Source organism: Anoplopoma fimbria, chromosome 9, assembly GCF_027596085.1.
Source record: "Anoplopoma fimbria isolate UVic2021 breed Golden Eagle Sablefish chromosome 9, Afim_UVic_2022, whole genome shotgun sequence".
Taxonomy (NCBI): domain Eukaryota; kingdom Metazoa; phylum Chordata; class Actinopteri; order Perciformes; family Anoplopomatidae; genus Anoplopoma; species Anoplopoma fimbria.
Genome location: NC_072457.1, coordinates 12,335,532 through 12,348,287, shown reverse-complemented (window position 1 = coordinate 12,348,287; position 12,756 = coordinate 12,335,532). Strand labels below are relative to the sequence as shown.

General features: G+C 39.5%; 2 protein-coding genes across 5 annotated transcripts; one reads left to right on the top strand and one right to left on the bottom strand.

Moving 5' to 3' along the window:
• Nucleotides 1-1,088: 1,088 nt before the first annotated feature.
• anp32b (acidic (leucine-rich) nuclear phosphoprotein 32 family, member B) lies at nucleotides 1,089-7,775 on the bottom strand. Of its 3 annotated transcripts, none has more exons than XM_054605158.1 (7): nucleotides 7,051-7,775; nucleotides 4,613-4,762; nucleotides 4,394-4,516; nucleotides 3,552-3,744; nucleotides 3,166-3,287; nucleotides 3,000-3,063; nucleotides 1,089-1,638 (listed from the first exon to the last, which is right to left on the bottom strand). In XM_054605158.1, the coding sequence occupies exons 1-7, from the start codon at nucleotides 7,102-7,104 to the stop codon at nucleotides 1,553-1,555; spliced, it is 792 nt and encodes a 263-aa protein (XP_054461133.1). In that variant the 5' UTR covers nucleotides 7,105-7,775; the 3' UTR covers nucleotides 1,089-1,552. The 3 variants fall into 3 exon arrangements, with proteins under 3 accessions (XP_054461133.1, XP_054461131.1, XP_054461132.1); XM_054605156.1 differs by having other exon boundaries at nucleotides 1,089-1,644; nucleotides 7,051-7,774; XM_054605157.1 differs by having other exon boundaries at nucleotides 1,089-1,641; nucleotides 7,051-7,774.
• A 1,871-nt stretch (nucleotides 7,776-9,646) lies between these two features.
• On the top strand, nucleotides 9,647-11,886 carry hemgn (hemogen). Of its 2 annotated transcripts, none has more exons than XM_054605154.1 (4): nucleotides 9,647-9,828; nucleotides 10,088-10,178; nucleotides 10,635-11,254; nucleotides 11,391-11,886. In XM_054605154.1, exons 1-4 carry the CDS (start codon nucleotides 9,765-9,767, stop codon nucleotides 11,501-11,503), a joined length of 888 nt encoding a protein of 295 aa, XP_054461129.1. In that variant the 5' UTR covers nucleotides 9,647-9,764; the 3' UTR covers nucleotides 11,504-11,886. The 2 variants fall into 2 exon arrangements, with proteins under 2 accessions (XP_054461129.1, XP_054461130.1); XM_054605155.1 differs by having other exon boundaries at nucleotides 9,650-9,828; nucleotides 10,088-10,166.
• The last annotated feature ends 870 nt before the right edge of the window (nucleotides 11,887-12,756 follow it).

The following is a 12,756-nucleotide window of genomic DNA, read 5'->3' as shown; positions in this document are numbered from 1 at the left end:
GGGCTTAGAGCCACCACTGTGATCATTTTTCCTGTCCATAATGGCCATGAAGGCTGCACGGTGGTGTAGTTGCAAGCACTAGGGTCGATTCCCGGGTCGGACGGCTCTTCTGTACGGAGGTTGCGTTGTGTTTTGGTTCTCTCCGGGTTTCTACCACAATCTAGAGACGGGAGCAGCTCAGGTTGATTGATGACTCTAAATACCTTTAGGTGTGAGTGTGAGCGTGATTTGTTGTCTGTCCACATGTATCTATGCAATATCGATAATCTGGCAACCTGTCCAGGGTTCAACCTGTCTTTGCCAATTGTCAGCTGGGAATGGCTCCAGCACTGCTCGCGACCCTGAACAGGATAACGGTTAAATGGATGGGCAACGGCCATAAACAGGTCCCATCTTGAAGTCCAATGTTAAGAGTTATCTTAACATTGAGGGCAAAAATGCATTTACCAAAGCTAATATGAAACTTTGGCGGTCTGAGTTAGTCAAATCAAGGGAATCTTGAGATTTAAAATAAATCCTGAGTCTTAAATAAAACATCACTTCTGTGATACAAACAGGGGAGATTTCATACTAAAAACACAAACACTTAATTTAAATTGTTCAGACTGTGAAGGCCTTATACAGTATTAGCTACAGATGAATTTCAGGACAGAATGAGACAGACTTTTGTCCCCAACATGAGGGTTAGCTCATGACAAGTATGTTGAGGAGTAATGGATACAGTGACAAATAGCTATTTCCACTTACATTGTGGCATAAGAGTATTGCATCAAAGGAGACTTGTTAAAATAAAATCTGAATCTGTCATTGAAGACTAGATAGCCTTTCTGTGGACTGTTATTTGCAGTCACCATCAGAATAAATAGAATAACAGCAAGGGGTGGATGATGGCCCTCATTCTGTCACTTACCGTTCATTTTGGGACACCAGAAAAATCAAGGCAGGAAGAGAGAAAAGCACCAAATGTTAACATTTTATTTACAAAGTTGTTTTTTTGTCATACAGAAAGTAAAAATGTAGCTACAACCTTGATTTGTGCAACAGGCGGCCACACTAAAAATCATGGCTCGCTGGTTGCACAGCTGCTATAGCAATAATTTTATTGGGAAAAATAAGGAACAGAAAAAAAATAATAAAGGACAAAAAAAATTGAGAAATAATAAACCCAACAACAAAAAATAATTCATCCAACAAAATATTAAAAGCACAGACCCAAAACTAGATACCAGTCCCAAAGTCCTCACACGGGAATACATAAAGAGGGATTGACAGTGAAATTGTGGAATGCTGGGCTGCCTGAGAACCTCTGGGCCGTGGGGTGGGTGAGGTGGAGGGTGTTGGGTGGCTCTCAGTTCCATGAGGGGGAGGGAAAAAAAGGGGGGTGGCAGCTCCACTCGGCCCACCCATCCGGTACAGTCTTGCCCCATAAAAAGAGCTCAGAGCTGGGGGGTAGACATGGATTACAAAGGCGGTGCGAGTTGTAGGAGGGCGGACGTTTGGGTTTGTGGGAGAGGGAGGGAAACTCGGTAGGCTCTCGTTTTCAGTTTTGCTCTTAATCGTCGTCTTCATCGTCGTCATCGTCGTCGTCGTCGTCCTCATCCTCTGGTTCTCGCTTTCTCTTTTCGCCTTTGCCAGCTTCTGCTTCTGGGGCAAAGAGACAATCTGTGTCATCATGTGCCAAGACCACAAAACTTCACTTTCAGCAAAACAGTGAAAATGTAATAATCCATCTGCAGGCACAACAGCCAGACTCAGTCTCACCCTTTCATCATGCAGGAATCACTCTCTATATATTCTACATATAATATAGTCTTAACGTGTTACATATCTTATACATACACAGGGTTCTTTACATTTATTCAGTGTTAACTATTACAAACGACTTGGATCTTTCAGCATTACAATCCTCTAGTGGGATCATAGTGAGTGTGGGCAGTGCTTAAGAATGGTCACTATCATGTTTTGCTGCCCCTACATGATCTAACGTTACACCATAAGGAGCTGAAAATAAACAGTGTCAGATATGTATCTTCAGTATTGACATTTTTAAGGATTTAACAGACCTTCCTGAGATGTTTTACACAGACAAGCTTTTTTTTTTTTATATATGCCTCAACATATATTAACATTCTCATACCGTTTTTTATAATTGATCATACTATATTATCTTATTTTACTTATATTATGAATGGTCAGTGATGGGCAATAACTATCGATGCCACTTCATAATGCCCTGTGAACTCTCCTGCACAGCTTCCTCATTAAACAGAACCGCCACCAGGTGTCATATTATTCCTGATATCCAGTTTGTATTAGTCATGATCAAGTGCACCGACATATGTACATGCACTTACCCTTCTGTGCACACATTTCTTTTATTTAAGTCTGGAGCTATTGTACAAAAATAATATTTTAAATCTGAAAGACAGTGTCCTTATTGGCCATCCTGCCTTTCTATTAATAGCAAAACTGAGTAATTTCCAAAACTGGACTTCAGCTGTTTAAGTACATTAGACTATTGACTTTTAATTACTTTAATTACACATTTAGAAAAAGGAAATATGATACTATCTAAAATTACAATATGATAATAAATTGAGAAAAAGAGAAATATTAAGGAGTAACTTAACAGTAAATGCACTTTTGACTCACTTTAAAGTTAGTACATTTTGTGTACAGTAAGTTATATTAGTATCAGTGGATTAAAGTCTCAGTCTGCAGTATTTATTGTAACAGTTCTGTGCCTTTTTAAAGAAGAAACATCTCTCTAACCCGATCTGGCATTATATGCAATATCCCACATCTCAGGACGTTAAAAACATAAACCAGTCCTAGGCTTTGTGGAGGTTTAGAGTTGTGAAATGAAGAGAGATGGCCGGAGTGTTGTGTTGTACTTGTACTATTAGTTAACTGTGTTGAACAAAGTTTGAGGTGCTCTTGGTTTGAATGCGTACTGATATGTAAAAGGCATGGTGTTAAACTATGGAAATGGTACATACCGTCTTCATCCTCATCAAAATCATCTTCTTCATCTACTTCCCCATCCTTAGCAAAGTCTTCCTCCTTGGTAAACAAAAATGGTTTAAAAAGTTAACAGAAAAATATGAATCCAAACTCCTTGCAAGATTTTCTGCCAAATAATTTAAATGTATTCTTTTTAATTACCTCATCTTCTCCGCTGACCTCATCATCGTCCTCTTCTCCTTCTACCTCCTCTTCGTCTTCGTCATCCTCTTCCTCATCAAAGTCCTCCTCCTCTCCATCCTCATCTTCCTCCTCCTCTCCCTCTGCAATTACAAAAGCAACAACAGCGGTCAACCACAAACAAAACGGATTCGTGCTGTAGTCAAGTTTTCAATCAGTTGTAGACTCCATGCTCAAAGTGAGCGACACAGATAATTAAATCGTGTTGCTATGAAAATCATAACAAAGTTCAAGACAGGCAGCCATGTTGAGGTTAAACTGTATTGTCATATTATTTAACAGTATTCTGATCTCATATTTATATCTTTCCAGCTACAGTGGAATTAAGGATCAGTAAAGCTTCTTACCTTCATCTTCATCATCATCTACGCCGTCTCCGTCCACCTCTCCGTCAGAGTCAGAGGCTTCCCTGTCCTCCATGTCGTATCCATCCAGGTAGGTGAGCTGTGGCAGCAGCTTGAACACACTCTCTCTGTAGTCATTCAGGTTTGTCACTTCACAGTTGAAGAGATCCAAACTTTTCAGGTTATCCAGCTTTTTCTGTTGATCAAATTCAGTCAAAAAACATGATGAGTAAGTGCTGCATGTCATTTTAAGGGTTAAAGCAGCTAGTTACTGATATCATGCTGTGCATGAGGCTGGCTGATACAGTGTGTACTGTGTCAACCTGTGGATATTTTGCTATACCATTTACACAGAGTTGTTTATCATTTTTATATCTGGTTTTATTAGGACGCTGTTAGCAGAACTACTTTGATGCAATGCTTGATTAACAAAACTCCATCAATGTGATGAACTACCTTGATTTTCAGGTACTTAAATCTCCTGATTAGAGAATTCATTTCTTAACTGAATTTCCAGATATTCCAGTCACTTGCGCCCTTAACTAGAAGAATGTATGTTGAGTCTAACAAAAGCAAGTTTAAATATTTATATCAGAGTATACAGAAAGCCATGCTCAAATTGGAAATGCATATGTTATTTGTATGCTGTTGATTGAGAACAGTTCATTACTCTGATCACATCTACAATAATACAGTTGTGTGCATGACAAGATTTGTATTAATGTTTTTGCTTTGTCTAATAATTAATTTTATATTAACATGATAGAAGATAACAAAAAGTCCAATGTCTGCCAGTCCTAAAACTGAGCATACACATTATGTAGAATATATCATTCAACACATACCAATGGTTCCAATGTGCTAATGTCTTTCAATTTGTTGCCACTCAGGTTTAGATGTGTGAGGTTGGGTAGTTTCTCTGCTAAAACATCAAGGCCGCCACTGATTCTGTTGTCACTCAACTCCAGCTGAAAGAGGGTAGAAGAAAAAATATTATTCCAGCTGACATTTTGTCGCAATTCAGCTTTAACATAGAGGTAAGAAGGTGAAACGTCATTTTTTACCTTTTTGAGTTTTGCTAGTTTGGGCAAGTTGGAGACTGACATTAAGCCGACATTTATCAAACTGAGGAACTCCAGGTTGACAAACTCAGCTGTGAGGCCTTCGATTTTCCCTTCAACTGATCGACAATTGTCAAGGACAAGTTCTCGTACCTGAAATATAGAAAAGTATAATATATCACATAAAATAATCATCTCCAGTTTTATGCAATTAGTGAAACTACACTTTCTATTATTCCATAATTACAATCTATTCTAAAACAAAACAAGTTAATTATATTTAATATATCAAATATTTTACAAACTCTTTTCTGAAACAAAAGAATGTACATTTTTAAGACAAAATCATTGAGAAAACAACAGACAGACAACATGGCGTGTTTAATAGGGGGGTGGTGGTGTTGTTTGGGGGAAATGAACCTTTAATGTGTTTAAAGTGATTTAAATTGTATTTCCAAGTTGCTGTAAAATATTACAAAACAAGTCTGAAGGCGGAGTTAGTTTGAGTCGGTTAAAGCTAACACTCGTTGCGCAATTCAATGTTGGAGAAAAACGTTGCAAAAAAAAGTTGGTGGCAAACGTCAAAGATTACGATTCATCAAGTAAAAACTCCTAAATCGGGGCTGTGTGTCCACCTAAAAACCACCGTGTGCTTCATGTGTCCGCTCACGACGGATCCTTTATTGGTTTCATTGAAACGAGGAAGAGCAGAGCGGCCGTTGGCCCCCACAGCCCGCTGATGCAGTCACTAATGACAAACGCAACGGTTTTTAGTGAGCTAGGTTAGCTCGCTACATGCTAGCCGTTGCCCCTTTTAAACGCTGCCGTGCAGCAGAGGAGCAGCTACAGTCTGCCTGCCCGCCATTAGCCAACCCAACAGCAACGGACAGGATTGCGAATACACCCTTAGTACAGATGTCCTTTTTTTTTTTTTCCTTAAACCAGCTTTCATTTGGGAAAGTGGAGTAAAGTCGTCGAGCGAACGACCGTTATTGTCAGTTTGTTTCAGGGCTCAACGTCGTTTTCAGGTCGAAGGAAATATACTGAGAAACGGAAATTTAGTAAAAACAAAGATGGAGACCGCTCCTTTCTCCCAGAGCTTCAAAGACGACAGAACGACAACATGGCGACTCCTGAGACACAGTATGCAGTTCATCTGAACACTTCAACGGGCACAAACCACTGCTTATAAAGAGTAATTATCGTTACCTATACGTTACACGGGTTATTTCTCAGTGTTGGGTCAGTTTTATTAAATGCATGAGTTTAAAGGAAACGCCGGGCGTCGAGCTTCTGGCTGCCCACGCATGAAGCGCGGTGCACCGGATCTCCGTTAATGAAACCAACGGTCAACAAATTGAGCCGTTTGGTCGCAAATCAACGGCAGTTTATTTCAGTTTGCATTTAGAACACACGACGGTTGCGTTTGGAGTTCACGTTGATACACGGAGGTGTCTCTGAGCAGAGGGGCAATGTGGCGGGAACAGAAACACTAGATGTGGATGATGTCTCCTCAGATGTCTCCTCGGAGCTCCAGACTTGATTAAATAAGAGTTTAAGACGAGCAGGGGACGGGTAACGCTACCATAGCTGCTGTACAAGTATGCCAGATATTACAGGTGAACACCCCGCTGCACACTCCCTTTAAAAACTTGCTTTAAACAGCCAGAGACCACACATATGTGTCTTTTTTGCTACTTTGTGTAAACTGGTGGCCGGTGTACCAGTGGCTCGGAGTGGACTGGTCCAGGTATGATGACTGGTGAATCAAGTGTTTTTTGTTGTCGCTGCTGAATATTAACCTACTACATCGACAAATCAAGACTCGTGACCGCCGATGGCCCCGTGTACATGTAACACAAACTCAGCCTCCTCACGGACGTCTCGGGAGTTTTAACAGCATTTTGTGATTTTCTTTAATAAAAAAGAAGAAGAAGAAGAGCCTCGTTTTAGCAGCTTTGCTAGCAGCAAACATGGCTCCCAAGGTCTGTGTGAAATGTGCCGCTCTGTGAGTGCCAAACGCGGCGCAGGATGCACATTCCCCCCCGATATGTCGGCGTAAAGAGAAGTTTAGTGGCCGTGGTACAAAGAGGAGAGCGGCCGGACCGTGTGAGAGAGAGCACCGCTGGACCGGGAGGCTGAGACGGTTAAAGCACCGCAATAACGCGAGCAAAGCGGAGGACCCGTCGGTTCAAAGTAACGATTGAATAACGTTGTGGCTTTTCTCCTCTACGCCCAATCCACTATAAAGGATCCAGCGAGTGCGAGTGTTTTCCGCCCTGTTATAACGCAGAAACACAATGTAAAGCCCATGTGGTCACCATTACGTTAGCCACACAGGTCACTCGCAAAGCAAAAAAAAAAAAAAAAAAAAAAGTAGCAAGCAGGCTAGCGAGGCTAGCCAGAAAACTAAGGGTTGGTTTTAAAAAAGCACGACTCACATCAGACGGTGTCCTGTTTCGTAGCTCCAAGTGGATCCTCTTTTTCATGTCCATCTTGCCCTAATGAAAGTAAAACTTTTCTCTCCTGGGTTTTGGTGGGATCTTCAGTCCAAAGGCAGAGATGCCCTAATGGAGGGAGAATATAGGACTGTATAATGAACTGAGCCAAACGCTAAGTTAGTCGGAGAGAGGAGAAACCATGGAGGGAAACGGGACTGAAACAAAATATATGCTCAACAGCGCCATCTGCGTCCAGAAACGCCCATCGCCCCCATGAAGGCATTGCAGTCACAAAACATGACGCTGCCCCGAAACAGTGCTGTGGTGCAATTTTTTATTTCTGCAAGAAAAGTGCTTTGCTATGTTTAGTGAAGTCCATATTTTTATTTTTTTTGTCTGTGAATTCAGTTTTAGTATATTGAGAATGTCATCATTATGGGCCAAGTTTACTGAGAATACCACTCAACCAATTAGACGTCGATAAAGTAGGTCATATGGTCAACTTTGTTTATCTGCCTCACTTGCAGTTCCATAGCTTGAAAACATCCCCATGTTTGATGTGTTAAGCGTTATATTGTTATTGTTTCACATTTAAAGAGTAAATAAGGTGAATATCTAACATCATAAATAAATCCTGTTTAGATTATTATTCAAACCTGTTGCCTTCCTTTGTTTGACAAATGCACACTTGTAATTGTTTCCCAGACAATAATGAATGTATGATCCTTGTGACCATTTTTATCAATAAAGTTCAGAATGGATACATTGTGTTGTACTATTGCTTCATAAATGCCCGATTTCTTTAACCGTTTGGACACACTGCGAGAAAGGAGGGGTGTGTTTGGTTTGCAGTAAAGAGAGCATTGTATATGCACATGGAGAGTAGGGCAACCCCCCCAAACTCCACCCCCTGTTACTTCCTGAAACACCAGAGCCCTCAAGAAGAAGTCTACTGAGCAGAAGTTGTTGCCCTCTATAAGTTAAAATATGAATTACTTATTATACTCTGCATTTTGGTAGGATATTGATATAACTTTAAGGTTAGTTAGTAGTATAGTAAATATTTAACACATAAACATAGGCTCCAAACAACAATGTTGTATATCCACTATGTCTACAGGGTACAACATCCATCAAGTATTTGGCCTTGTGCAAGTTATTTGTTCATGATATTTGTGTATAGATTGTTTTTAAATCAGGGTTTAGTATAGTAGAAAATGTACACCAGAAGATGGCACTGTACTATCTGCTTTGACATTCTTCAAATAAAAGTTGCATTGTGCAACAGTAGGGCTGCATGTGAGTGACAGCCTTTACTGAGTGTCGTTGTAGCAGCAGTGCTGATAATAATCTGTCATTTTTTAAGGATTTGCATACTTGGTAGTCTTGTGTCTGTTAGCCTCTGGTCTTTTAAACCAGTTGGAAGTTGACCTTGATACTGTAGGTGCTGCTAAATGTTCACGGTAGTTTAAATGTGTGACTGTGTGTGTGAGTGTCAGTTTCTGTTTGAGTATAACAATGAGACAGTTTGTTCATCGCAGTCAGTGCATCCCAGAGAAAGAGGTTATAATTCTTGGCATTGTATGGCCGTCCAAGATGATTTAAAAATTTTAAAAAATTGAAATTCACCCTGAACAAAACAGGTGAATGAGTACATTTCCCACAACTTGTCTGCAGTCATATAAGTACATCCATAAAGAAAGTATTAACAGACAGTAGTTAAGATTTAAACACAGTTCTTTAAATATAATTTTAGAAAGTTTAGAGTGTGCATTGCAAGAAGCTCCTTGAATTTAACCAAGAGACCCTCAACACTTCCCCTACAGTGCTGGAGGCAATTGGCAGTTGAGTGTTATTGACTCTGCTGGACAGCTTCATTCTCTGAGTGGCTCAAACACACACATCAGGCCTCAATGTGCTCGGAGAAGATTGAGAACACGCCCCAACTGAGCAGCTCTCCATCTGTGAGATAAGATGGGTATGCCTCCACTCCGGCTTGCTTGATCTCAGGCTGTCTGGTGGCTTTTCAACACATTAGTCTACCCAGAGTACTTTATGATATATTGCTTTATTAAATAAAGACAGTTTTTTAGTATGTTTATTGGTGATAATTGTTATTTATGCAGAAAGAGACATGCAGGGCTTTGGGATATTGGCTCATTTATTTCATATTCAGAACTTAATTTAACTGTGGAACTGCTTTGTGCCTCCCAACAATATTAGGTAATTTAGTCATTGAATATTTGTCTATATAAATTCAGTCAAAGTATACTTCTGCCATTGCTAAGCAACAGCGACATTTCAGCTTCACTATCAGCTGCTGGCTTGCGCATAAACATGTATGCAAAACAGAATAGTCCTTTTTATTTTCCTTTTTGTTTACTAGTTTAATTAAGACAACATTTCAGTCTAATAAACTTAATATTTTTTATTTCCCCCTTTACCTCACACATATTTTATCCCTATCACACTCTCTGCCGTCACACACACTTGCTCCAGTCGTTTTTTCTCTCTCTCTGTCAATGCTGTGCCAACTCCTCCAGCTTTACAAATATGATAAGACCAAAGCGGCAAGAACTCTTCCAGCACTATGGTAATGGTTAACCAGATAATTCATTTAGGGGTGGGAAAAGAAAACAGTCAGAAGTTATTTTGACTTCTTTCTGCGTTTGCCCGCCTTCAATGAGTTGAATTCATTCAAAGCAGGACTCAGAATGGAGGAGACGTCGCAGCAAGAGAAACAAGACTCGGAATATAACAATTCAAATGAGGACTTGGGTAAATTTAAATTTTTTCTTCTCTTCTCTTGAAATAAAGTAGGCTGGTTTCAGTATTTCTACACTAGAAAGTTGTGTGGTATCTTTTGATCAAGTCAGACAGAAATACTCTAATCAACAGCTAAGCTACTGTTACTACTCTTTCTGTATTTTAAACCCGATCTTTATACACCATCAGTCACCCACCACATTTGCTGGTCATGCGTTAAAAATACTGCTCTTTAGTTTCATGCTGCCCTTGTTGTTTCTCTGTTTCATAGGTGGGATCCGTCGCCGATTGAGGGACAGGGATCTTCTTAGGAAGAGGAAAGCAGAAGCAGAAGAAAAGGAGACTAACCAGTGGGTTTATGGGTAAAGTTATAGAAAGGATTAGCCAATGTTAGTGCAGTGACCTACATTTAAAGCTATATTCATTTGAAGTATCCATCATAGGTTTAGCAGTGCAGACAAAATCTACAGTATAACCCTGTAATGATACAGTAAATATTAGCTTTAATGCAATGGAGGTTAGAAATAGAACATTTAAAATCAGAAATGTTAATAAGGCTTTGTTAAGAAAGCTTGCTTCTATATAACACTGTACTCCACATCGCACGGTTAGAACCTTATCTGCACTCGAGCTGCTTATCACTCCTCTGCTTTATATTGAATATGGAGCAAGAGGAAACCAAAGGTTGCTCTTGTGTTTCTATTGATGCCCCAGATCCAGGTCAGGGACTTTGTACTATTAGCTTTGCAAAAGTATCACACAGAGCTGTATCAATGCCCACTGTTATGAGGTTAATCAAATGTGTTGTACTCTCCCAGGGTGGAGAGCCAGAGGAAAAGAGCCAGGGCTGAGAGTGGCACAAAGAGGAGAGGGAGGCCCAAGAAGAGTGAGCCTACGCCGGAGATCTCTATCATTCAGGAGGAGGCAGCAGTGCCCCAGGAAGCTCCTGCGGTGGTGGTGGTCCCTGAACCTGATGAGGTCATCCCAGATCAAACACCAGGCTCTCTATTCCCTTTACTTTATGTGGAATCACAACCTTCATCCGTCCCTGCTGCCCCTGTACCGCCGCCACTGCTCAAATCCATCCAAAGCCCAGTCTTTGCTCCGACTCTGACTTCTCCGGCTCCGGTTGACCCGACTCCAGCCCTTTTTTCACCCTCTGCTCCTGCTCCATCTCCCGTCAAAGTCCCAGATACGGCTCCAGTCCCTGTTCAAGATCCAGCTCCAGGTCCAGATGCTGTTCCGTTCACAGTCCGCGTCCTGACTCAAGCCCCTGTTCCAGCTCCAGCTCCTGCTCCTGCTGCAGCTCCTCCTCAGGTGGAGACCCTCTTCACAGAGGCCCAAGGCAGGGATGCCCTTGACCAGGTCCTGATTAAGGACTTGGGCCTAGATGAGGAGGAGGACAACTCTTCATCTCAAGACAAAAGAGCCGATGAAGGTATTAAAGAGGAAAACTAGACTGCAAGGAGAATGAATGGTGTGGAAAAAACAACATTACCTAGTTGAAGGGTTTTCATTTTGTCTCAATACTTGTCTTAATATTAATTGTATCCTGTCTTTTTGTGTTTTTTTAGATTTGATTGGGACATCGTCGACCAACGTACCTGAACAAAACAAATTGTTCTCCATTCCAACTTTGTCTCCAATGCCTCCTTCCCAAAAATATTTCCCAGGAAATTTATTCTAATTTTCTAAAACACACTTTCAGATACTTCCTCAGCTCAGGCTAAATCCTTTATGATCACAGTTTGTATCCAAGTATTTTTCTGATTAGTGTGCAGCCTGTTGGTTAAAATGAACAAACATACTGAGCATATGCATTGCTTATTTGACAAAAGTATCAATTCAAACAAACCTGTATGCTTATTTATTCTGGTTTGTTCTTCACTGCGAAGCTCATGAATTCTATTTTGTATTTTGCATTCAGTAATCAGCTAATTTTGCTTTCTTTTATTTAAGAGTAAATGGTATACATCACTGGTAACGATGTATTTGTAATTATGGATTTATTTGATAGAATTATGTAAAAAGTTATTTTTCCCCTAATAAAATACACTGCTTACAATCATCTGACTGTGGTCACAATTGTCTTCATTATTATGTTAGAAAAACAATCACTGATAAATATAAGAGATTTTCTTTAAATGATTTTATAGACGTTAATCCTTCTATTCTTTATCTTACAAAAAAATGCACAGACAATATACTTCATTTTGATTTATTAAAATGATTGATTTAACACATTTTCAGAATCTGTCATCTTTCTTCACTAAAATGGAGAAATTAAATTACAGCCAAATTTTACTCTGATAAAATACTAACATCCTACTATTATTATCCAACAATAATCAATCCATCTGATAAATGTAGCAAGTGTATTTCAATATCGCTTACAGTGGGAACAAAATATCTGAATGTATGTATTTCATCTGTGCTTTGTTTAATCGATTTGATCTATTATTACTACTCTTATAATATATTAATTATTTGGCTGATAGTTCTTAACTTAATACAGAGGTGGTTGGATATTTGGATCCTTTACTACAGTTAAAGTAACTATACCATAATGTAAAATAACTCTAACATTGCTACTAAAAGTCCCGCATTCATAATGAGTATTATTATCAAAAATGTATTCAAAGCATAACAAATGTAATTGTTCATTATGCAGTAGAACGGCCCCAGCATAACATAACATAATATTATAATAATTACTGATAGATTTACTATGGAAGCAGAATTTTAATGTCATAGCTAACGAGGACGAGCCAACTGTAACTACTTTATTCTGCTTAATTTATAATAACACACTTTATTAAAAGAGGATCTTATAATTTATATGTAAAATTTTAATCCGTAGAGTAACAAGATGTCAGATAAAAGCAGAACAATATTTCCATCTAAAATGTAGTAGTGTTAAAGTTAATGCAAATACTCTAT